Source organism: Crinia signifera, chromosome 5 (assembly GCF_055691185.1).
Source record: "Crinia signifera chromosome 5, ASM5569118v1, whole genome shotgun sequence".
Lineage (NCBI taxonomy): Eukaryota > Metazoa > Chordata > Amphibia > Anura > Myobatrachidae > Crinia > Crinia signifera.
This window is the reverse complement of record NC_139221.1, coordinates 32,143,339-32,169,047: the sequence shown is the minus strand read 5'-3', so window position 1 is coordinate 32,169,047 and position 25,709 is coordinate 32,143,339. Positions and strand designations below refer to the sequence as shown.

At 44.0% G+C, this 25,709-nt stretch overlaps 1 protein-coding gene across 1 annotated transcript; it reads left to right on the top strand.

The window, feature by feature from the left end:
* The first annotated feature begins 280 nt into the window (after positions 1-280).
* Positions 281-1,414, top strand: LOC146005683 (uncharacterized). Its single transcript, XM_083145107.1, has 2 exons — positions 281-443; positions 804-1,414. The coding sequence occupies exons 1-2, from the start codon at positions 281-283 to the stop codon at positions 1,412-1,414; spliced, it is 774 nt and encodes a 257-aa protein (XP_083001233.1).
* Positions 1,415-25,709: the final 24,295 nt, after the last annotated feature.

Below are 25,709 nucleotides of genomic sequence, written 5' to 3'. Positions count from 1 at the left end.
AGTCTACACCAATATTGCCAAGGTCCTCACTTCCAGGGGCATTGTGCGTACCCAGCAACAGGTGGTCAACAAACTAAAAGCTCTGCGCAGGTACTACAACAAAGTTTGTGACAACAACAGGAGGAAAAGTGGTGCTGGGAGGATGGAATGGGTTTACTTCGACCAATGTAACGAGGTCTTTGGCAATTCTGCCCTGGTGAACCCTGTTGCCATATCATCATCCAGTGCAGCTTCATCACGGAGCATAACTCCAGAATGCCGCCCATCTTGCCCACCTATAATGGAGTTGGAAGACAGCATAGACAACAGCATCCCTGATCCTATTGCTGCCATGGAGGACCCAATTGATCCAATAGAGGCTGAGGACAGTGGAGCCAGCACCATTACTCCATCTGGGACACCAACTCCTGCACAGACTGAGACCCCAACGTTGCGTCGTAACAGTAAGTTTTTCAAGTATTGTTTGTGTATCTATTTTAATAGATGTACAGGGGGCTATAGGTATCAGCAGGCCTTTAATGCCCCACATGCTGGTACCTGTGGTTCTCCCAAGTATCAGCATGTGTTGCAGGCTTGCTGGGACCTGTAGTCCCACTGTAACACAGGTAACAACCCCGCATCCACTACTACAGCACATGTGTGGTGTGCCCTGGAGAGGGGTATTGTGGGAACCAGTAGTAGTAGTGTCTCTCTCTATCTCTATCTCTCTCTCTCTCTCTCTCTCTCTCTCTATATATATATATATATATATATACACTGGCATGGCAGCTATTCGATTGTAATGATTTTTCCTTTATTTTTAGTATTTGATGTACCTGCAAGGAAGAAAAAAACGTCAAAGATGGAGCTTGCTACGCGCTCAATGTCAAGAATCCTGGTAGATCATCTCCGAGAGTCCGATCTTGAATTTCAAACTCAAGAGGATGCCCGACTGCAGCGCTTCTTTGACAACGAGAGACAGTTGCAAGATTCCTTTCTCACACAGTTGGTGGGTCTGCACGAACGCATAGCGCGTGAAAATCGAGATGCACAGATGACCTTCCTTACCAATATGGTGTCTACATTACAGAATCCGCACCCTTACAAGATGTGTAGTCCGTACACTGAGGGTGATTATTGTAATCCACCACACAGAGGCCATACATTTATGCCTTCAAATTCAAGCCAAACTACTGTGCAGGGCCAAGGGCGTAGTTATACTGAAAACATGGGCAATAATTTTTCACATGCCGCACAGCCAAGTAGGCCACATGCCAATACCAGTCCACAGGAGACAGTGCATGATACTGTCAATGGCACAGGATATAGTAGGCAATATGGCAATGTGAAAAATTATGCTGATGATTCAGTGAATGCCAGTAATCATAACACTCCTGTTTGCACTGTAATCAGCACTGCCTACAGGCATTTGTAGTAATGTTGCTATATGGTTGTTCTTTTTATATTTTTTCTGGGCTCGTTCAATTTTTCTTGCTTAAAAAGTGGCACTTACAAGGCCCGTTAAATGCTGTGTTCCATTTTAATGTACACAGTAGAGTATTGTGGTTCTTTAGTTTATGAGCCTCAAAAAAGCTCATTTGGTTCTTCAGTTTGGAGCTGAATCAAAGTTCTCAAACTTTTTTTTATTTAAATGTGTCCAAATAGAGTATTCTCTAGATATGTGGCTGAACATAATCTATAATGTGTACACAGTATGCCTTCTTCTTTATCTTTAAGGCAATAAAAAAATTCCCTGTTTGGGGCTTATATTTATATATTTATATTTTTTTGGGGTGTACTAAGGGCTATTTCACACACTCCGACTCCTGTCGGATGGCGAAACCCCGCACGGCCAGGAAGCCATGCCACACACCGTAGTTAATAATGGGCACAGATGTGACCATTCACCCAGGCCGCCTGGTTTCAGCCGAATCCCACCATTGTAAACTGCTGTGTGCGGCACAGATTCCTGGCCGTGCGGGTTTTCACTGCCCGGCAGGAGCCAGAGTGTTTCGAATTGCCCTACAGCACAGGTCTTCAACCTGTGGCCCTCCAGATGTTGTGAAACTACATGTCCCACCATGCATTGCCACATTTTTTTCTATAGTAGGATGGCAAAAAAACTCAGGGCATGCTGGGACATGTAGTTCCACAACATCTGGAGGGCCACAGGTTGAAGACCTGTGCCCTACAGGTACCAAAAATTGCAAATACAAGTGTTTATCTATATATACAGTGCCGGATGAAAATGTGTGGCTGCTGGACAGTCAGACTAGGTGTGTGTCTCCCCTATACAATACCAGCTTGGATGGCAGCACAACCTATTCACCCACCACTGATAGTAGACCTATGCTAAATACATATTCTACATCGTGTTGCAATAGTTCAATGTTGTTTCAGTGTTGAAAGGGTATTTATGACCACTAAAGATTTATATTTGAAAACATTTTATATTTAAAGTGAACTGCATAAAACATATTTTGTGAAAAATAAAACAAGTTCTTTCAAACATACAACCAATGTGTCCTTCTACTTCTACTGTGTCATAGTATTTAGGTTAATAGAGAGGGTGTTCTGCAACTTGTCAGCCATGTTTAATGCAATGCAGTTAGCAGACACCTCCCACTTTTCATGATCTCATCTCTGTGTGCCTTTAAAACTGTCCTTTTCTTATGACACACAGAGTTTTGCAGGAAAAATCCGGCTTCTGTGTGAAAGGGGTCGACACGGGAAATACCTGGGTTTTTGCTCCTGTGTGAAAGGGGGTCAGCCCCTTGCTGCCTAGTTGTACCCGGGTTTTTGTATCCGGGAAATACCTGGGTTTTTGGGATTTTTCTGTCTGAAAGTGTTGTGAATGAATTGCAGGGCAATGGTAGTATGGTATTATACAACGGGAGCAGCCTGTGGTAGCAGCCAGGGGAGCCAAAGTTAATATAACACTGGTATTCCTGTATACTCTGTGTGATTCTGTATGATCCTAGCAAAGACTTTGATACGTAGAGCACTTTATTCCTTGCTCCCATCGGCTGGTTGTCATGGGATGACAAGTGTGAGATCGGAATGTGGAATTACAGAATGACAGAGAACGTAATCTATTGTGCGCGGGAGAGGTTCCGGGCAGAACGAACCCTGCTTCGCCGCACATGTAACTTGTTTCATTTTGTTGTTGTTGTTGAATTAAAGTCCGACAGCAAATGAATTCTTGTGGACATACTGGATAAGCAGTTAATCCTGCTCTGGAAGAGCTTATGGCCAAGGTTAATTGGCAGTAAATTATCTGTAAGGATGATAGAATAAGATACTGAAATGTTATGGCCACAGAAGGCTTTGCTAGATTATATTCTGCACAGCCGTAATGTTCTTATTGACATAAAATCATAGGTTGAGCTGATTGAGCTGCCTCTCCTGACACCTTTAAAACGTTTACTTCATACGCGGTTTAGCAATAATACCATGCTCTATTGCAATTTAACAGCGACATTTACAATTGCCAAACTCAAAAAGGAAAGTAGTCATTTGTACCAAGGGCCTGATTCAGACCAGAGCACAGAGCTGCAAATTCGCAGCCCTGCCGATTCAGATGGCCGCGCATGCGCACTGTACTCATGCATAAGCCATCTGTACGTAGGCAGCCAGAGATGGCTATCAGTCATTAGCTGCTACCAGGGTTATTGACACCCTCTGGCGATTTGGGGGCGGTAACACTGCATTTTCAGGAAGTGCCCTAGAAAACACAGGCATTCACCGGCTGTTAGAGGGGAAGGACACCAATGTCATCAGCAGCAGTCTTATCCCCACGGCCAACGCAGCGAGTCCTGGCTTACTCTTCTCTGCAAACAGAGGGGGAAATCCGTAGATGGTGGGTGTTTGCGAATGGTTTTCCAACTCGGTTTTCCACTATGGCTGTGAAAGAATTGGCTGCAAATGGGCAGGAATTCGCATTTGCGGGGTGTTATGGGGCCCACCGATCAGGTCTGAATCAGAGCCCAAGTGCACAACCATGTCAGTCACAAAGTTTCTGCAGCACCGTGCAAGAGGACAAAACTGATGTCAGAATACAGTTGGTGTCACCTTGTGTGGCAACACAACGCTGTCCGGCTACGAAGTTTATAACAGCCAGGAAATTACTGGTACAGGGTGGGCAGGAGCTCCGGACAAGTAGAGATACGGCTCCACTAGTATTGAAATTTTCCAAGTATGAAATGCTATGGTTATTGAGGTCGTTATTTGAGCCACTGGCCAGGAAAACAGTTTCCTGAATAACCAACCCTGGAAAAAGGCCATTAGGCTGGAACGCATTGGGACCTCCTGCAGAGATCGCATTAACACCAGCAACATCAGAACACCCTTTAGAGTCCCCTCCCGGCCAGGAGTTGAGCGCATAGTCTCACTGCGGCAGTGACTCCGGATTGCAGAACTCTTGCGAGAGCGGCATCCTGGGAGTCATGTGCACCAGGAGAATGTGGAGCCAGGCGGTGTCTCACTACATGGACACCAGCCTCCGCAGCCGCGACACGCCTCATCACTGCTACACTACGGCAAAAGGGTAAGCAGCATGTAGCGGGATGCTGCTTCCTGCTGGGACATTGTTTATTTAGACTTTCCTATTAATGTAACAAATTATTGGACACTCAGGGTGAGTTTTAATGGGATATGATTTTTAGTAATTTTCTGAAATCGCACCTTAACACACTTTTACTTAACTCGCATTTTTTTGCCTGCATTCACATATTTAGTGAGATGCGAATTCGCAGCAAAAAAATGCAATATGGTGCAATTTTTAGTCATGAAAATGTGCGAATTTTAGTCATGAAAATGTGCGAATTTGGGTGTGATTTGGGAGACATGGTAATGTGTTTTTTTTTTTTAAACAGCGTGAGGTCCCCCCTACAGAGCATAACCAGCCCCGGGCTCATTGAGCCGGACCTGGTTCCAAAAAAAATGCGTAGGGGTCCCCCTGTATTTCTTAAACCAGCCCCAGACTCATGGTCCAGTCCTGGTTCCAAAAATATGGGCGACAAAAAAACTGGGGGTCCCCCAAAGTTTGGAACCAGCACCGGGCTCCAACAGCCGATGGTGTCATGCCACAGCCAGGGGACACTTTTTTACCTAAGGTCCCCAGGCCGTATCATGCTCACTGTGGCTGGTCAGCCCTGGACTGGGTACCCGGGGGAGTGGAGACCCTCCCAATTCAGGGCTGAAGCCCAGGGCTGTCCCCAGCGTCCATGAACGGTGGACGCTGGGCTGATATGTGTAAAAGTTTTTTTTTAAACATTGCTTTTTACAGGTGAACTACAAGTCCCAGCATGCGGGGCCTTAATGGGCCCCCTTGGGTTTGTAGTCCACCTGTAAAAAGAATGTTAAAAAAAAACACAGACACAGAAAACAGTAAAACTTTATTCTACACACATTAATTTTACACCTATTCTCACACTGTGATGACACAGTGGTATTGGCGGTGCCCCTGCTGTATCATACACAGTCTCAGTGTAGAAGTCACTATGGGGCATGTCCTCCACTATAAAGGATACAGGATACAGATAGGATGCATGCACACGCACTGCAGTGCATTCAGTCAGGGTCAGAGGTCGCACTGATGTCCCGGTGGCCAGGACTGCCATGTATAATTTTGCAAGTGGTAGTTTTACCACCCTAAGTCAATAAAATAAATATTAAAGATTAATAATAGACATGGGCAATGTTCAGGTCTCGTATAGCACACCAGTATCTACTTATAGGATTCATGACATCATGGATTTAAGGCCTATGCACTGTTTGACATACAGGTACTAAGGTTTGCACCGGCTGCCATCTGTCTTTATCCATTACACTGGACAACAAATTTTTAAAAAATTTGGATCCTAAAAATGACATATGTTTATTCATAGAATTTAGGGTGCTGAAAATGACAATTAAATTGAAAGATTTGTGGCCGTTCTTTATAGTTATTCTCATTTGTTGTTTTCCAAAACAAATAGCTTAATATACATACACAACATTAACAGCAATACAAATCATTGCTTTTAATGCCGCTTTCCTTTGGCAAGTTGCTTGTACGCTATTTCCGGGGCATCTCTGCCAAGTGTCCAACAATAGTCATCTAGCATTGAAGCATTCCATTTCCCCTGGTATCTCTTTTCCATCTCAGAAATATCCTGGTGACAACGTTCACCGTGTACATCACTAACGGCGCCGCAGTGAGCTCGGAAAAATCTAAGTGAGAATGAAGAAAATGCATCTTCAAAGACCTATTGCACCCAAGTATCTGATATGAGGAAATCATATTTTCAACCAGTTCAACGAACTTTGCGCCTTATTTCCCAAAAAGTTTTTTTGCTACCAGACAAAAATTGTTTCAAGCTGTCTTGTCATCACCTGTTATTATACTATCAAAATCTTTGTCCTTGAAGAGATTTCGCGTTTGTGGTCCAACAAAGATGCCCTCCTCGATTTTTGCTTCAGAGCCTAAAGTACTGAAATGCTTGTCCATCTCTATCCATTGCCTTAGTTCATCGCTGGGAATCTTCCAAACTTGAACTAAAAAACAATTTTAAACGTCATATTCGTGTTCAGCGCATTGAAATCAGTAAGAATTGGTTGTTTTTAAGTAGGATCCTTTTTGGCTGTTGCCTAGTGTTAACATTTTAGTCATACTTGCCTACTTTAACTTTCACCTCTCTGGGAGAAGCCCGGAGAGGAAACACGTCAGGGGGGCGGAGGCAATGCTGACATCACTCTGCCCCCCCCATGCCAGAAAACTCAGTGATTTGCAGACCGCAGAGAGGGGGCGGGGCTTAAATGCTGAGATCGCGTCACTTAAGCCCCGCCCCCTAACTGCGGACCTGCAATTTGCGCTAATTATTCCAGCGGGCATGGAGGGAGCGGGGGCGATGAACAAAAAGCGGGAGACTTGCCCACCTTCCCGGGAGGCGGACCCGAGGCTCGCGGCCATTCCGGGAGGGTAGGCAAGCCTGATTTTAGGGCTTTGAATAACTTATTGGCCTGTAGGAGATATGGATCATAGGGTCAACAGCAATTAGGTTGACAGTGTCTAGTTCAACATGCTAAAGGTCAAGAAATTATTTTGGAATTCTTTGGTAGCCAATGCCATATGACCTATCTTTTACATAATAACATTGCCCAAGTCTGGAATCAGCCTCAATGTAAGATTGTGGCTTTGAAATAGCTGGATAATTAATGTTTTTTTCTGGTCTGTTTATTTCTAGCTTCTATTGCAGTAATAATCTGACAACTTCACCTCCAGCCACCAGAGGTCACTATTGTATCTAAAACTCTGCACTTAAGGTTGCTCTTAGCCAAGATGGCCAGAAGTTTCTTGGAAGAACACATCTTGTATCCGGTTTCCTGGTTGGGCCTATAAATAAGCTCTGTCTGATTAATGTCCTGAGTATTGTGTGAGATGTTTGCTTAGCTCTTGTTACATAAACCTGTTCATCTTGAGGTTTGTGCTAAGCTTGTACTGACCTACGGTATACACCCATGTGTGACCACCTGGCATACATCTGAATATCTGTTACTAATATGTTTTTAGCAGTTGCTTCAGCATACTGTCTCTGCAATTAGCTTTATCGAATGTTCGATTGCAGATAACTAACACAATGCATACCTCCCAAAGTTTGTGTGGGAGCAGGTAGGATGATTGTGCGGGCATGTAGTCGTGAGCCCAAACTTAGGGGGCATGGCCTCACAATCAGGGAGCATGGCCTATGATCATGTTTGGACATTCATGTGTGCACCTAAAAAATGGGTCATGTTCTCATGTACTGCAAGGCCAAACCCCCTGGTGGACACATTTTTGGGCCATGACTGCACATCATGCCTGGTTATCTGCATGTCCAGCACTCTGGGAACAGTCGAGCACGGCCTAACATCTTAAAACGTAGGTCAGATGAGACCCACATCATGGTTGCGTCATCCAGTCAGAAGACAGTCTCTGGCTTTGTCACTTCCCCAAAATGAATGCAACACCTCCGCCTTGAGAAAAAACCTTTCCTCCCCTGCAGTTTGTCAATAAGCTGCAGCGTACAAAGCTTTATGCCTGGGATTGCAGTGACATCAAGGAACATGGCCCATGCAAAGTCTAGAAAACATTGGTCAACTGTAGCGCAATGAAGCGGAGTCTGGGGCTGAATCAGCCCCAGTACCATTGTCTTTCTTCTATTACTCCCTTTCTCGTGCCAAAACCATGCTGTAATTCAATGTGTGCCGATATTTTCTGACAGGGAAAATGTCGGCACTTACCCGTTCAATGCTGCTGATAACAACAGCATTGAAGGCTCTCAGATCCAACTTTTTTAAAAGTTGAATCCATTTTGTCGGAAACCGCCACGGATTGTCGAATTCCCGACCATTTTCTGACAATCCGCTGCCGTTTATGTATGCACGTTGTCTCGGTTTTTTGTTTTTACCTGCTGTGCAGGCTTGCTGGGACTTGTAGTTCCACAACGTACCACAATAGTTGTAGATCTATTTTTACACTTAAATCACCAGCCCAGTGCCCACCGCCCTGGGGCACCTGGGACAGCCCTGGGCTTCAGCTTGGGCTGTGGTAATTCTGGAGGGGGGAAGTCTTTATTGGGGGATCCCCAATCCCCCAGCCCAGGCTGACCAGTCAGGGGGTGAATGCTTTGGCCGGGGAAACTTATATAAAAAGTTTCCCCCGCATGTACCCTGCTGACTGTTTGGGCCCGGTACTGGTTCTCAAAATACGATGTCCCCCCGTATTTTGGGAACCAGGACCGGCACTCGAGCCTGGTGCTGGTTTTAGAAATAAGGAGAAATCTCACATTGTTTGGCCCCTGAATTTCTAAAACCAGGACCCCATGATATTTTTTTCAATTATTTATTTAATCTTTTTTTTACACAGAGAAGCCTGCACGGATCTGATAAAGGCTGCACGGATTGAAAATATGGCCGATAGGCCCGCTGAAAATTGTGTCTCCCCCCCTGGGGAAGGCTGGCTAGTCTACTGCATGCTTCTCAATCCGCCCGCACCCTCAGGAGCTGACAAAATCGTGCGGGATCGTGAGGAGGGGACGGGACTTAAGTGACACAAATTGGATAATTTTGCATCATTTTAGCCCCACCTCCTCCCCACGGACCCGTGAATCATGGAATTTATGTGGTTTGGTGGCTTTGTTACGTCCTCCTCGCCCCCGCCCCCCAATGTGCAGCATTGGGTCTCCTCTCCGGGCTTTACCCGAAGAGGCAACGTTAAAAGTTGGTAAGTATGAATATACAGTGATGCCCTGAAGCATCACAGCCACAACAATTCATACTATAAAAATGTATAGGTCTTACCATAACCATCCCTGAACAACCTGTAAATAGCAAAATGCTAGTAAAAAGTTTTACCAGTATGTAAGTAGCCCAACAGCCAATTCACAAAGAGTGATCTGGTGTTCACCTGAGAAACGTCTGGTTTTGTCATTGTTACAGATTCAGTATCTGTGAGTATTACTTCTCCCCAGTGACGGAATGATGGAATAATTAAACACTGTTTTCCTTCATAACCAAGTTTCTGTGAATTTTGACATGTTTGCCTGGAACATACACAGCCGCACTTCAGGTCACATCGACAATTGTGTAGGAAAAAAGTTATGTTGATCGCAATAAAATCACACTGTGTCATTGTCAGACAAAAGCTACATTTTTCCTTTGGAGTAAAACATTTGTCAAGCAAGCATAGCAGGTACAGTCACAGTCACGCACCACTGCAAGCCGCCAATATGTAACTCTGCATGTCAGGAAACAGACATTTACAGTAAAGATGTGAAGCTTGATGTACATTGCTACTCAGAGTGAAAGGAAGACACTGCTTATTACTCTGTGCAACGCGTTTCACTTCCTTAGAAATTCTTTTTATGAAGCATAAGCAACTTAAGTTGGCCATACATCAGAAAGACATTGCACCCAATCATACAATCTCAATTGATTGTAAGATGGATTGTATGCAGATTGTGTGCACATTGTGTGTACAGAATCATACAATCACACAATCTCCCGGCCCTGGGAGATTGGAGGATTGATCCTCTGATCTGACATGCTGCACGTCAGATCAGTTGGGATTGGGAGCAGACTGCATGTGCTTTTAAGCACATGCAATCTGTCTTTAGATGGCTCATACAACCAGAGTCATGTGACCCTCCCTCCCTGACTAGCAGAGAAGAGAGGTGCAGCTTCCGGGCAGCCCGTGGCAGTGAAGATGCCGGGAGCCGCAGAAGTTTCTAAGCAGCAGACGGGCGGGCGGCTGAAGAGAGCGGTGGACGTCCTTTTGCACAATTCTGTCACTACTATGAAAACAGTTTTCAGAGGATTGCTGCATTCGGGCTATTTAATAATGGCATAACACAGCAGATGTCTGCAGATTGGTAGTTACTGGCGACCTGTAAATAAAAAAAATAAAAAAAGTATTTTTGGTACTTCTATCCTTAGTCCTAGTAGGCCAGCCCCCTATTTAAATGAGGCTTCAATCATACAATCATGCAGCAGATGGATTGTATGACAGATTGTGAGTACATTGTGTGTCCAAAAACCACCAAGGACTGCCGGGGATTTGAAGGGAAAGTTGGACACAATCATGATTGTAATGCCCCCCATACACGGTCCGTTAATCGGATCGGATCGCATCCCTAGTACATGCACTGCGATCCGATGTGTAGCTAGTACAAAAAGTATGTGCAGCACATACTTTTTGTACCGTACTATGTGATGCGCGGGAGCGCGCATCGCATAGTACAGAACGAAGCCATACACAACGGACCGTGTATGGGCTCCATAAGATCGGTCTTTCTGATGTATAGACACTCCGTGCTGGGTGCACACCAGAACGAATTGGCCTCATTCCCGTCAATTTCGATGCAATTTTGACCGATTGTATGTAAACTGGGCATGTTTTGGCATGTTTTAGATCTGATTCTGATCCGATGCGTGTCCCCGCTGGTCATTTCATCGTTTTGGAATTCCTACCTGCTGCAGTCAGTATTTGTAAAAGAGCCATTCAACTGGGCACAGATTGTGATCAGATTGTGTGCTCCAACAGATCGCGCGACCATTATACAATCATCTCACGATCATCTCCTACTTGTCATTTTACAAACACAGCCTGTAACATGGCAATTAGCTGCTGATTGGCTGGTGGTTTTTTCTCTCCATTATATCACTTTTCAAGCTTAGTACATCTGGCCCTGAGGAGATTTATCAAAGACTGTAGAGATATAAAGTGGTAGATGTATGAAGCAATGATAAGGGGGAAGTGAACCAGAGGAGAAGTGTCCCATGGCAACCAATCAGCACTGAAGTAACATCTATAATTTGCATAATATAAAATTATACAGAGCAGCTGATTGGTTGCCATGGGCCACTTGTCTTCTGGCTCACTTCTCCCTTATCACTGCTTCATACTGTACATCTACCTCAGTGCAACCAATCAACATCTGTCATTTTACAAACTATCTCAGGGAGGTGAGGACACCCTGGACCCTCACAAGTTGCCCATAGAAACCAGATTCTACTTATTTATCTACCACCTTCTAGAAGATAATAGCTAAAATCTGGTTACTATGGGTAACATCAACTCATCTAGAAATCCACTCTTTAGTAAATATACCCCTAGGATTCTCTTTCTAATCATAAAAAGCTTAGTTAAATTAGACACATCTGGAGTTATGTAGATAAAAAAAAAAAATCACTGACACCAGGAACCTATTCTGAAAAAAAAAGGTAAGAGTTTGACTAAAAGTCTGGAATTAGGCCAGATGGCTAAACATATGATAACAATGACAAGTCTGTAATCATTTAACAGCGCTGATAAGTGGCTGGAACAATTTGTAAAAGTTACCTTAATAGCAATGCAAACAGAATACTTACACAACAAATAAACAAAATGCATACAAAAACATATAAACGCTGCCTACTGGTGCAATGGTTAGCATTACTGCCTCACAGCGCTGAGGTCATGGGTTCCATTCCCACCATGGCCCTAACTGTGCAGAGTTTGTATATTCTCCCCGTGCTTGCGTGGGTTTCCTCTGGGTACTCAGTCTTCCTCCCACAATCCAAAAATATACTGGTTGGTTAATTGGATCCAAACAAAATTACCACTAGAATGAATGTGTATGTGTGTGCGCGTGTACATGTGGTAGGGAATATAGATTGTACGCTCCACTGGGGCAGGGACTGATGTGATTCTCTGTAAAGCACTGCAGAATATATGTGCGCTATATAAAAAAATAACAGGTAATAAATGCCTAGGGGCTGCCCAAATGTTTGTGGGAATAAGGAAAGAGTAAGAACATGTGAGACAGTGGGAGGACTTTCCACACAGAGGACATTTAGGGTGGATCCGGATTGTGGGTCATTTTGCATTTCTAATGTGGACTACATAATGGACAATGCTTTGAACGATATCGATCAGTTGTAACAACAATTTTGTATATATATCGTCCAGTGTGCATGCACTATATCAGGGGTGTCAAACTCAAATTCATCGGGGGCCGCATCAGCAGTTTGGTCACCCTCAAAGGGCCGGTTGTATCTGTAGGTCCCCCTGTATAATTATAATGCCATGACACCACAGGCTGCTCCCCCTGTATAATATAAAATGAATGTCATGACACCACAGGCTGCTCCCCCTGTATAATAATAATGCCATGACACCACAGACTGCTCCCCCTGTATAATATAATAAAAGTAATGCCATGACACATAAATGATTATACAGGAGGAGCAGCCCGTGGTGTCATGGCATTATTATTATTATACACGGGGACACCTCAGGAAACAGCAGATATATATTTTTTTTTTATTGTGAGTGTGATCCTCATCCTCACTTACTGTTTCTCCGTCTGTCCTGCAGCTGCTGCGGCTTCCAGCTTTTCTTCACTGCTTGCTGCGGCCACACGGTCCCCGACTCCCGGTCCAGCTTCCCTGCCTGCTCCTACTTCTCTACAGACGCATGGGCGGGCGGCGTCATCGTCATGACGTCCCCACCCAGTGTCTGTCACTGCCGGGCATCAGAGGGAACAGGCGGCCGGGCCCTCCTCCACGTAGCCGTGGAGGCCGGCGGCCATGTTTCTGTAGCCGCATACATATGTGCCTACAGGAACATGGCCGCCGACAGTGGAGGAACAGGTAAGGCGGCCGTGGTGGGGTGGGTGAGAGGAGGTGGCCTAGGCAGGAGCTGGGACACACTGCCCTGCTTGCTATCTCCTCGCGCGTGCCACATGACGAGGTCTGGCAGGCAGGATTTGGCCCGCGGGCCTTGTGTTTGACACCCGTGCACTATATCATTAACAATGGGCGCTACCGCGAGTTGTTAGCAATGTCCTCTTGCGCATGAATATGTAGGAGAACAGAGGTCCTATATTGATATTTTCTCTTTTTTTTTTTTATAAATCATATACAGTAGGTTGATTTAGTTGATAATGTTGCATATTTATATTTCTATCTGTAGGCTGGTGAACAATCAGAGGTATAGATGGAATAGAGAAATAGACTCAGCACACAGCCCTGGGGTACTCATGTGCTATGTGTAAGGGTAGAAGAACAGATGGATCCCGACCATCCCTTACATCAACAGGTCTGTTGGTCAGGAACTCTATAATCCAATTACATATGGAACTATTGATTTCCAAGTCTAAAATGTTAGTGATTAACCTTGTCAGGATAATGATATTAAATACAGCCGCTGAGCATAGGAGTTTTCTTCTGTCCAGGTGTGTTAGTTCTGTGCAGCGATAGACCGCAGCTTCTGTACTTCTGTTATGTCACGTTTCGTGAAGCACCAGCTGGAGTGTAACGGAGGCTGGGTGCTTTAATATAAGGTTGTTGCATTAACGACAGAAGGGAGTGAAGCAATGAGATAAAGTAAAACCTTATTTAATGAAGGTACTGCGGTACAGGTTGTAATAATGACACAATAATAATACTGTAGTTTTGGTATGATAAAAGTCACTGATATGCAATACTTTATTGAAGAAGTTGAAGATGCTTGGTAATTGAAAGAAGTATTGAAGAGTGGTTGAAGAATTGGATGATTGGATGAAGACTTGAATGATTGGATGAAGATTGGATGATTGGAAGAATAATTGGATGGTTGAATGAAGATTGGATGAATAATTGGATGGTTTGATGAAGATTGGGTAAAGAATTGAACGAGGGAATAATGATGAAGTCTGAATGACTTTGCTGAATTGGATCGTCGCTGCAGAACCAGGAGTAACCGTAGAGAATAACCGTCAGGTAGTGAGGAGAAAGATAATACCCCTTTGGGGGGCTAACCTTATCCAGTCTGTTAAGGCGGCAGCAGGTTCCGTGGTACACAGGTATAGCAGTGAGACGATCAGCAGGAGTAGAGGATGACTTCACCAGAGGCGCAGGAACTGTAGGAAATGCTACAGACACCCAGGAGTGAGCAATAATGCATAGGGATGGACATCATTGTACTGACTGCCGGTCTTGCCCGGCAAGTCAGTACTTGAAGGGTGAGCTGTGCGGTGATTTTATGGCTGTTTGACAGCTCTAGGTGGAGCCACGCAGTATAGGCTGACGGATCCCAAAACATGGCCGCCGCCAGCGGAGGCGACGGAAACCAGCTGGCGGGGATTGTGCGCACATGCGCTGCTGCCAGTGATTCCAGCCAGAGACCAAACCAAGCACAGACTTGTCATGGCAGCTCATATCCCACGCCACCCAGACCCTGCATGGCACCGGAGTACACGCCACCACTGTCACCTGGTGGTGACAGTGCGAGAGTATGCACACCACCAGCACATGGAACAGGAGCGGAGGTGAGCGCTGTGACAGGAGACACGCTGACATAAGTCTTAGGGCTAGGCACAGCATAGGGGAACTGGGTAGCAGCCATGGTGGTCGTGACACGTTACTTTGGTATGCAAACTGGTATCCACTGTAGGTGAAGACTGACCCCTGAATGCTCTAGGACCAGATGCTCAAAACATCATTCATACCAGTTGGACTGGGATTCTTCTGTATAGGAAGAATAGACATATGTTTTAAAAAAAAAGATAAAAAATTTCCTTGAGAACCTCCACCAACTCCTCTCTGCATGGCTTAAGTACATGCCCCAGGATACCATCGGGTCCAGAAGATTTACTTACTTTCATTTGGCTCAATACCACACACACACACACACCTTTGGACATGTAAATGACAGAGTTTGATGATCCAAAGGCTATCTACTCAGGTTCCCATCGTTCTCTCTGCCAAAATGTGCATAAAGAATTAAAACGTTTAATATCCACATGCTGGCCCCCAGCAGCCTGCCCCTCAAACATACTCCAGTCCCTATGTCTAAACTTTTCCTGCAATGCAGAATTATCCCCAATGGCCAAATCTTAATATATCTAACTACCGTCTTCAATCGATGTATGAGTAATGCCCTGTATACACGGGGCGAGGGAAGGTTTGTCTCCGCTTGTTAACACAGGTGAAACTTAGGAAGAACTGTTTTTACGTTGGCATGGTTAAAGTCTCCAGCGACAATAAATGCACCTCGGGATGAGCAGTCTGCTGTTTACCAATAGCTCTTGTAAAGCTTTTTCATTGCATCCTTTGCTACTGCATCCGTATGGATACAGGCAAATAAATAGGTCTGTGCTTAACCATGAGAAACTCCAGGTCAGCTAAACATTGCTACAGACAACCTACAGGCAGTGGCGCCAGGGAGCCTGGCAGTGGGAGAGAGAGAGAGGACAGACTGCCACTGTAGTACAGCCTCTCTCCCCAGCTCAGCACAAGCTGCTCAATGCAGTGTGCTGATCTGAGGAGAGAGACGGCTGCAGTGTCAGCCTGTCGACCTATTATTATATTCTGATCAGTGTATTAGAACACATTTATGATTACTTTGATATGTACGATATATACTGTATGCTACATATGCTTAAATCACTAAAGAGTTTGAGTCACTTCAAGTGACCAGATTAACCTCGGATATTGGTGTGATAATACTGTATCTACCTGTGAGATTACATTTCTTCCTACTATTGGGGGAGATTCTCTAAACTAAAAATGCGGTCAAAACCAAGTTATCGGGTTTTTACCGCATTTTGGGGATCTAAGCATCCCCCACCGGCTTATCGCGACGGGGGGCATCACCATAAAAATCTGGCGATGCGCCATAGAAGCCTATGGGCTTCTACCGCGACCCAGCACCGTCCCGCACCGACCCCCCCCCTCACCTGTGTCCAGGCAGCACAGAGCTGTGCTGCCTGGACCTGTGACCTCCTCCTCCTCCCTGCACTATGATCCTCTTCTGGGTGCAGGGAGGAGGAAAGCCCGGCGCAGCAGCAGTAGCGCTGGGTAAGGAAGGAAGGGGGGAGCCGCCGGGACCTGCCGGCTGACAGCTCCCACAAAGGACAGCTCTTAACGCAAGAGCTGTCCTTTGCCATAATTATCACATATGTTAGAGCATATGCAATAATTATGTAGGCGATCTGCGACGATGTGCTGTAGTAAGGGGGTGCGGATGTTAGAGCATCCCCCCCCCCCCCAAGATCCTTAATAAATAAGAGATAACATACAATGATATGCACTAACCTGGCATCCAGGAGAAGACTATTGTGAAGGGACTCTTGTAGGTGCGTTATTACCCTGTAGTGTCCAACTAAGATAACCCTCTCATAAAGGGAATATATAATACAAAACATTTTTTTATTTTAATTACGTTTTGCTCAAAAAAAGGCCCAATTAAGGGCAAGATATTGAATAACGAAGAGCTATTAATTTATACCCAATACATACATAAATAGTGACACATGGTACAAGACTGAGGAAATTGATTCTTGGGTAAAATGTAAATGTTCCTTATTCTGTGTGTGGAGGGATGGGTGCATCCAATTAAACTGGTTTTCTTTGCCTCTTATGTTTGTATTCAACTTTGAAATACTTCCACCAAATTCTACTGATTATTCTGCTCCTTATGCTTCAGTTGGCACGACGAACTGGGTTTGTAGACAATAAGGATTAAACAATACCAATACAGGGAACAAGTCAAACTGCTTTCTGTTGGTCCCTGTACTTTCCCGTGCCCAGGCTCACACTCACAGGCTGCGACAATAGAAGCACAAGTCAATGAACCCAGCAGCCTATAGACCCTATGTGGGAAGCAGAGCACCAAGAGGGACCCTGCCACAAGCACGCACACACATATATATATATATATATATATATATATATATAATATATATATATATATATATATAAAAATATACAGTATATGTATATACTGTATGTATGAGGTCATTGAAGACTGCACACAGTTTCCTCCTGTAGTAAATGTTTGTATTTGTGGCGCACAGTTCATAAAAGATAAATATTCCCACTCACCCTCCTGTAGACAGAATACTGGAAGAACCGGCACTCCAGGTAGAAAGATCCAATGTAATTTTATTAAAGCATGAGAGAAATGTACACAAACGGCCCAACAGCTGTTTCAACTGCACACAGCATTCTTCCTCAGGGGCTCTTGGGCCGTGTGTGTGCATTTCTCTCATGCCTTAATAAAATTACATTGGATCTTTCTACCTGGAGTGCTGGTTCTTCCACTATTCTATCTACAGGAGAATGAGTGGGAATGTATACAGTTGTGCTCATACGTTTACATACCCTAGCAGAATTTGTGATTTTATGGCCCTTTGTCAGAGCATATGAATGATAACTCACAAACTTTTCTTTCACTTATGGTTAATGGTTGGGTGAAGCCATTTATTGTCAAACAACTGTGTTCACTCTTTTTAGATCATAATGACAACAGAAACTACCCAGACGAACCTGGTCAAAAGTTTATATACCCTAGTTCTTAATACCGTGTATTGCCCCCCTTAACATCAATGACAGCTTGAAGTCTTTTGTGGTAGTTGTGGATGAGGCTCTTCATTTTCTCAGATGGTAAAGCTGCCCATTCTTCTTGGTAGAAAGCCTCCAGTTGCTGTAAATTCTTGGGCTGTCTTGCATGAACTGCATGTTTGAGATCTCTCCAGAGTGGCTCAATAATTTTGAGGTCAGGAGACTGAGATGGCCACTCCAGAACCTTCACTTTATTCTGCTGTAGCCAATGACAATGCTGTAGCCAATGACTTGGCCATGTGTTTTGGATCATTGTCATGTTGGAAAGTCCATGTACTTCACATTCGCAACTTCCGTGCTGATGATTGCAAATGTTCCTCCAGTCTTTTCTGATAACATGCTGCATTCATCTTGCCATCAATTTTGACCAAGTTTCCAGTGCCTTTGTAGCTCACACATCCCCAAAACATCAGTGATCCACCTCTGTGTTTCCCAATAGGATTGGTGTACCTTTCATCATAGACCTTGTTGACTCCTCTCCAAATCGAACGTTTATGGTTGGGGCCAAAAAGTTAAATTTTGGTCTCATCACTCCAAATGACTTTGTTCCAGAAGTTTTGAGGCTGGTCTCTGTGCTGTTTGAAGTATTGTAAGCGGGATGCTTTGTGGCATTTGCTTAGTAATGGCTTTCTTCTGGCGACTCGACCATGCAACCCATTTTTCTTCAAATGCCTCCTTTTTGTGCATCTTGAAACAACCACACAACTTTTTTCAGAGAGTCCTGTATTTCAGCTAAAGTTATTTGTCGATTTTCCTTTGCATCCTGAACAATTTTCCTGACAGTTGTGGCTGAATTTTTTGTTGATTTGGTTTCCACAGAATCCCTCATTTTCCACTTCTTAATTGGTGTTTGAACAGTGCTGATTGGCATTCTCAATTGCTTGGATATCTTTGTATATCCCTTTCCTGTTTAATACAGTTGAATTACCTTTTCTCGAAGATCCTTTGATAATTCTTTTGCTTTCCTCATGACTCAGAATCCAGACACGTCAGTGCAGCACTGGATGAAAGATGCAAGGGTCTTTCAGGAGACCAGAAACTCACTGACCTTTTATACACACACAGACACTGATTACAAGCAAACAGATCACAGGCGAGGATGGTTACCTTTAGTAGCCATTCAAACCCAAATTGTGTCAACTTGTGTGCATGTTACAGTATGAGACCAAAATCTTCAGGGTATGTAAACTTTTGATCAGTACATTACACTATAGGAGACCTCACAGGCTCAGTGCTGCCTGATTAAAAACCCTCCCACGACGAGGCCGCTGCTGCTTTCTTCCATGGGCTTGAGAAGCATGTGATGAGCTCCATCAATCAAAGCTCAGCACAAACTTCCAAGCCTCTGACCTATTGGGCAAAATCTCATGGGTCAACTCCAAGCAATGCACTGCACACTTGTGTGGGCAGTGTTCCTTGGCTCCCGATGCTCAGCACCATTTATGATAGTCACATTGGCAGATAGGTGAAGCTGCAGCACTACCCCACTGCTATGCACAAAACCTTTAGCTTAAAAAAATAAAATATAAACAAAACAAAAAAACAACAACACCATGCTGACCACAGGGGGCCCTAGATAGAGGGGGGCCCAGGGGTACTGACCTCCCCCCCTCCCTTAATCCGGCCCTGATAATACGTATCCCTTAAATCAGGAAAAAAATGCAAATCAGTCACTTAATGATGTCCAGATCCTTAGCTGAACCAAGAGTCTAAACCCAGAGTTTACACCTCAATAGTTGTCAATGGTAAATGCAGCATCTACAGCATTTGTTTTTGCAAACAGCAAATAATGAAAGGCAGAGGTAACAACAGCCGGCCCGATCTCGCCAGAGTCTGTGAAAACATTGCAGTCACCGAGGGAATGTACATTACACGTTTGATTTTATGCAGTATGTACGGATTCCTGGATTGAGACAGATTGAGGTCGATTTTGTACAACAGTCATAAGTGATGAGAATTGTTGTTGACAATCGCAGGAAGTCACAAGTACAATATCTGTATCTGGGAAACCTAAAAAGGTAACCTGAATGAATACAGACAATACATTAACTAATGCTCCAGCGAATGCGTGTGAGGATTGTGGTCCTGGCCTTGCCTGCAGCTCTACAATGCCTCCACAATTCCGGAATTACTGGCAAACTCCTACAGAAACTAAAAGCACTGCGATTATTTTCCTCAACATGTCTAGTTGCTAATAAACGGATCTCTGCTTTGTGGGATTATTGCTGAATAAATTAACAATATAGATTAAGCAATGCCTAATAATGCATAAACCGGTGTAAAATCAATAAAGCATACAAGTGAAGTGTGAGCGTGTTCTGAATATTTATGACCACCAGAAGCAGAATTAGATCTACATTACAGCCCACATCCTCACTTACGAGTATAATCACTGATTGCTGCTAAAAGGTTCGTGTGTCAGACCTCAGTGATGTCACTAATTATGCAAAAGATGAACATACTGCATTCACTCTGTGCAATGGACAGTTACACTATAAATCACTGCCTCTTGTGCAAATTCATGACCACGCCCTAAGTTAGCACTTCCGAACCAATCATAATATAGGTGGGACTTTTGAGCACAGAATAAAAACCCAGTACTGAAGATACCACACCTCTCAGGAGGAAGGCCCATTTGGGCTGAACATGTTAGAAAAAGCACCATATCTCTCAAACACAAAAGCCTATCACTCCATCCACTTCGCCCTGAGCAGCTCCTCCTGGCTGGGAGTCGAAGCACACACTTCGTTGACCCATTTAAAACAGGCACCTACCGGCATGGACTAGCACACAAACTTGACCAACGCTGAAACCCTAGTGTTACGGCACTCAGTGCAGGAAACAAACCCCGGGATCAAGCAACGTGGGCGAGAGATACAGCAGTTTCCCTGGTGTATTCACCATTATTTTTTAACTAATTCTTCTAAGATCAAATCCTTTATTTATAAAAAATTGGTTGTACACAGAAGAGGATACCTTTTTCAATATATTGGATATATACTCTCCATAGAGAACCATCTCTATTTGAAGACATATAATTTTATCCCTGATGAAGTCTGTTCTAGACAAAACGCGTTGGAAGTTTTCTGTTATGTACTCATACTTGAGGAACACTCTAGTGTACATTCTATGCCAGCCTATTGAAGGACAATTGAAATGAAATACGTTTGGACAAAATCTTCTCTTTGCTTCATTGGATCTTGGACTGTAATACCTTACATTCTGGTTTAAATCATAACATTTAAGCGCCATATCACTATTGTGTTGTGTATATATTTATATTAATTCAAGTCAGCCAGCACTCACATAGACTCAATAGCAGCTTACCCTGGTGCCCAAAGAGAAAGTTCATGCACAATATCCAACAAATAGGGGGAAATTTACCAAAATGGATTCGTATTTTAAAATTGTAAAAAGTCGTATTCGTAGGCAAATTGGCGTGAATTTCTGTCGTATTCGTGAAATGTTAATTTAACAAGTGAAAAAATCGTATAATCGTGAAATGTGTCTTGGCGTAAACTTGTCATATAGAGGTCGTATTCGTATATAAAAATACGACTACGCATGTGTACGAAAAGTCTACACCATCGATAGAATACGAATGATTTTTGCATTGGCTAGCCGTCTTTTCATCATGTACTAAAAATTCGTATTCGTGAAGTTGTAAAATAGGAATCGTAAACAACTACAATTCGTAAAAAAAATCGTGAAATAAAATACACCCTCCTTGAAAAGGTGTATTTTGAAGTGTATTTCACCTGCTTCAATGGAACACATGTGTTTTCATTTTAACAACACATCACAGACCTTTGTAATCACAAATGTGTGCCTTATAAAAGGCAAATATCCACCTACAAACACTTCCTGACTTCTAGCATGGCAGACTATATGCTATATCAGGGTGCTTCAGTGTGGGCTTTGAGACAGCTGATGTCTTGGCTGTGCCAAGGAAGAAGACGCCGGCATCATGAAACTGAGCATGACCAGCAGGTCCAGCGGGTATCACAGAGGCTGCGTCGGCCTCGTTTATTTAGGCCGCGTTTATGTTTAGACGCATTGCCGGATGATGTGGTTATACAGATGTTCCGGCTTAATCGTACCAACATTCTCCGTCTGTATGGGCTCATTAGACTGGAGCTAGATCCTGTGACAGGACGCTCATGCACTGTCTTAGGCCTGCACAAACTGCTGGCTGTGTTGTACTTTCTGGCGTCTGGCAGTTTTCAACATGTCACTGCCCAAGGCATTGGCATATCTCAGCCCACACTGTCCAGGTACCTGACCCAGGTGCTTGAAGCTTTTCTGCCACATATAGATGCCTCAATCTGCTTACCAAGCCAGGAGACAGAGTGGCATGATGTTAGGGTAGCATTCCATCGCATTGCATGCATGCCAAATGTGCTTGGTGCTATTGACTGCACGCACATTCCGCTGAGACTACCTCGGGATACTGCCCGTTCCTATTATAACCGACATGGAAGCACAAGTACCAACGTGCAGGTGGTCTGTGATGCAAATCTTAAGATCATGAGTGTGTTTGCAGGCTACCCTGGCTCATGTCATGACTCCTATATCCTCGCCCAGTCAGTCCTCTTTGATGAGTTTGAAGCCGGATCAATGGCAGAGGGCTGGCTACTGGGTAAGTGTATAATACTGTATAAACTGCTGTATGCGATACATAGGTAATTGATTACACATGTGTGTTTATCTCGCTGGCAATTTGTGTGTGTATGCATACATTATAAACGGTCTCTGTCTCTCTCTCTCATATATATATATATATATCTAAGGACCAGATGTACTAAGCTTCAAAACTGAAAGAATGTAGAGTGAAAATAAACCAGCCAATCAGCTCCTACCTTCCATGTCAGCGGCTGTGTTTGATAATTTTCAGACAATAGCTGATTGGTTGGTTGTTTATCACTCTCCATTTTATCAGTTTTTAAGCTTAGTACATCTGGCCCTAAGACAGGTGTCAGCGAGGCACCACTACACACAGCTGATCAAATACACCTGTTACTGTTGTAAAGTCAGCTGTAACCAGTAGTTATGGGGACTCATACATCAGCTACGTTGATCAAAGACATGGCACTGCAGGGTTTGTTGCTTCACTAATTTAATGAACAATATAAATGTGTTGCACTAAACCCTGTAGTGGCATGGCTTTGATCAGCTCAGGAGATGTATGAGTCCCCATACCTGCATGTGTATATATATAGGTATAGCCTGAAGATAATGCACACACATCGAAACATTGCTGTATGTATGTCTAATTTTACAAGCTTGTAGTGCTGCCTCTCAATACCAAACAAGTCTCCACTGCACCTCTCTCCTACACACTCCAAACTACACCCACAACAAGTTTTGGCGCCTCCACAACTTATATATGGCTGTGAGAGCCCTCCCAAGTGTAAAACAAATACACCAATCACGATTGTAGTTTCATTTTCGTAGTGAGGCATGTGGTTTGAAATACGAAAATTCGTATTTAATTTCACGAAAATTTGTGAAATATCGTTGTTTTCAAACAAACTTCTCTACGCCATTCGTATTTTACCTACGACTCTACGACAATACGAAAACATGTGTAAACCAAAATACGAATGACTACAACATCGAAAAATACGAATTTTTAACATACGACTTTATAGTAACTAAAACCCCGGAACACGACTTTTTTATGAACACTACCATTCGTACTCATTCGTATTCGGTTGTAAGTCAAATACGAATACGAATTTTTAGGTTTTCCAAATTGGTAAATGTCCCCCATAATGGCACTCCAGAGGCTTCAATGAATGTTTTAAAAGGTGAAACTGTATTGTAATGATTTCAAGCTTTCAGGGTGTTACACACATATACATACATACATACTAGGGATGCCAATCCCGGGCCATTTTTTCAATCCCGGGATTCGGGATTGACTTATTGGTGAAAAAGCAGGTAGCAGCAGGGCTCTTTAGCTGCACTGCATCTTTCTCCTTAGCTCTACCCCCTGTCCCTCAGTCCTTATATACTCTTTCTCTCCTCCACAGTCCTTTTATCTCTCTCTCTCCCCTCTCAGTCCTCTCTCTATATCTGTCTCCCGCCTACCAACCTCTCTCTATATCTGTCTCCTCTCTCCCTCCTCCCGCCTACCAACCTCTCTGTGTGCTTGGTGAAACGTGTCTAGCTGCTGGCTGGAGACCCGGCATGGCGATCAGCGGGGAACGTGGGGATGGCTGTTACCTAGACAGTTGTCTTGTGCTGGCTTCTTCCTAGCTGGAGAGACTTGGTGCGGCACGCAGGAGGACCTAGCTGGTAGATGCGGCTGTCGGGTTGCGTAGCGTGACCTCTGATGTCACGCTGCACACAAAGGGCAGGCGGGCAACGTCTGCACTGCTCTGCAGGAGACCCAGCGGGTGGACACGTATGTTGGGCTGCGCAGCGTGACCTCTGAGGTCACGCTGCGCACAGAAGAGGGGCAGCCGGGCAATGTTTGCAACTCAGCGCTGCCCGGCATTTAAAGAAAAACAAACCCACATTTCTGAAAAAGACTGTGCGGTAAGCAATCCCGAAATCCCGGGATTGGATGAGCCAATCCCGGGATTGAAATCCCGGTGATTTTAGGCCAAAATCCCGGGATCCCGCCGATCCCGATCCCGGGATTGGCCTCCCTAATACATACATACATACATATATACAGCCACCTATACACATTTATAAATTTGTATGTGTGTAGAAATGTTTTGAGGAGGTTGCCCTAAATGTCTTGGTTGAGGAACACAAATGAAAGCGTTATCTAGAAGGTATTGTTGGCAGAACCCGGCTCTGTAAAAAAAAGTGCCACTTGGTTTCAGGAAGCGGTCGGAGATGTGGGATGGCCTTAAAGACTAGACAACTATTATCACAGTGGCAAAATACCTAGGCTGTGACATAGACAAGGATCCTTATTGTTCAGCCTATAAGTATATTAACATAACTGTTTCAGAATAAAAAAACCTTTATGGAGACACTTATTCAAACTTACCAGTCCAACTACTTCGTATACATCTGTTTAATTAGAGTCACATGAACACCAAGGAGTGTGGGGAAAGAAGCAGGACGTTTTTGGGCCATAGAATACAGTAGAAGCCGAGGGAGTATCTAAAGCTCCTGTATTACCAGCGCTTACATCAAAGACAACGAGTCTGCTGTTTACGCACTTGGGCATAAACCCAAGTGCGTAAACAGGGCATAAACCCCTTCGAGACCCATCAATAGCATTTTATTATCATTTTAGAATTATTAAAAATAAAGTGACATGTCCGGAACTGTTAAGAACACATTCCTTATGGGAAACTAGCCCTTTAAAAACAAGCAGATGGAGTGCAGATATCTTAAAATACATTTTGATTACAAGTGACAATTTGGTGAGCACGTACTGTAGAATAACTCCTGTGGAGACCATTATCTTCCTTCCCTGCGGCACAGCCAATCACCACGGGAGAAAGCTGTATAATTTCTCCATTCAGTTCCCCCCACTAAAACCGTCATCCTGCCTATTTATACTGTTCATTTATAGCCACGGGGTTCTGTGGACTGAAAATTAAACGCAAGGCCAATCTTTCATTACCATCGACTCAGCATGGTCCGAGGGCCAAGAGATGGCGGAGGATCTTGGCGGCTTAATGCCACCCTATGCGTGGCAACATTATCTACTTATACATATGATTAACGACTGTGTAAACTGCTTAAAGCCCATGGCTCCCAGAGACTGTCACTGATTTTTGGACTCAGAAATGTATAGATTTGTGTTGGACTATTTTAACATGATCAGAAAATTAAAAAAAAAATTATAATAATTCAACCTAGAGATGAAAAAA

What these genes read in the sequence shown, in the direction of transcription:
- LOC146005683 (XM_083145107.1), top strand. Translation starts at nt 281, where the DNA reads ATGGAGTTGGAAGACAGCATAGACAACAGCATCCCTGATCCTATTGCT. An exon ending in CCCAACGTTGCGTCGTAACA is followed by an intron (nt 444 to 803) that starts GTAAGTTTTTCA and finishes CTTTATTTTTAG; the next exon opens with TATTTGATGTACCTGCAAGG.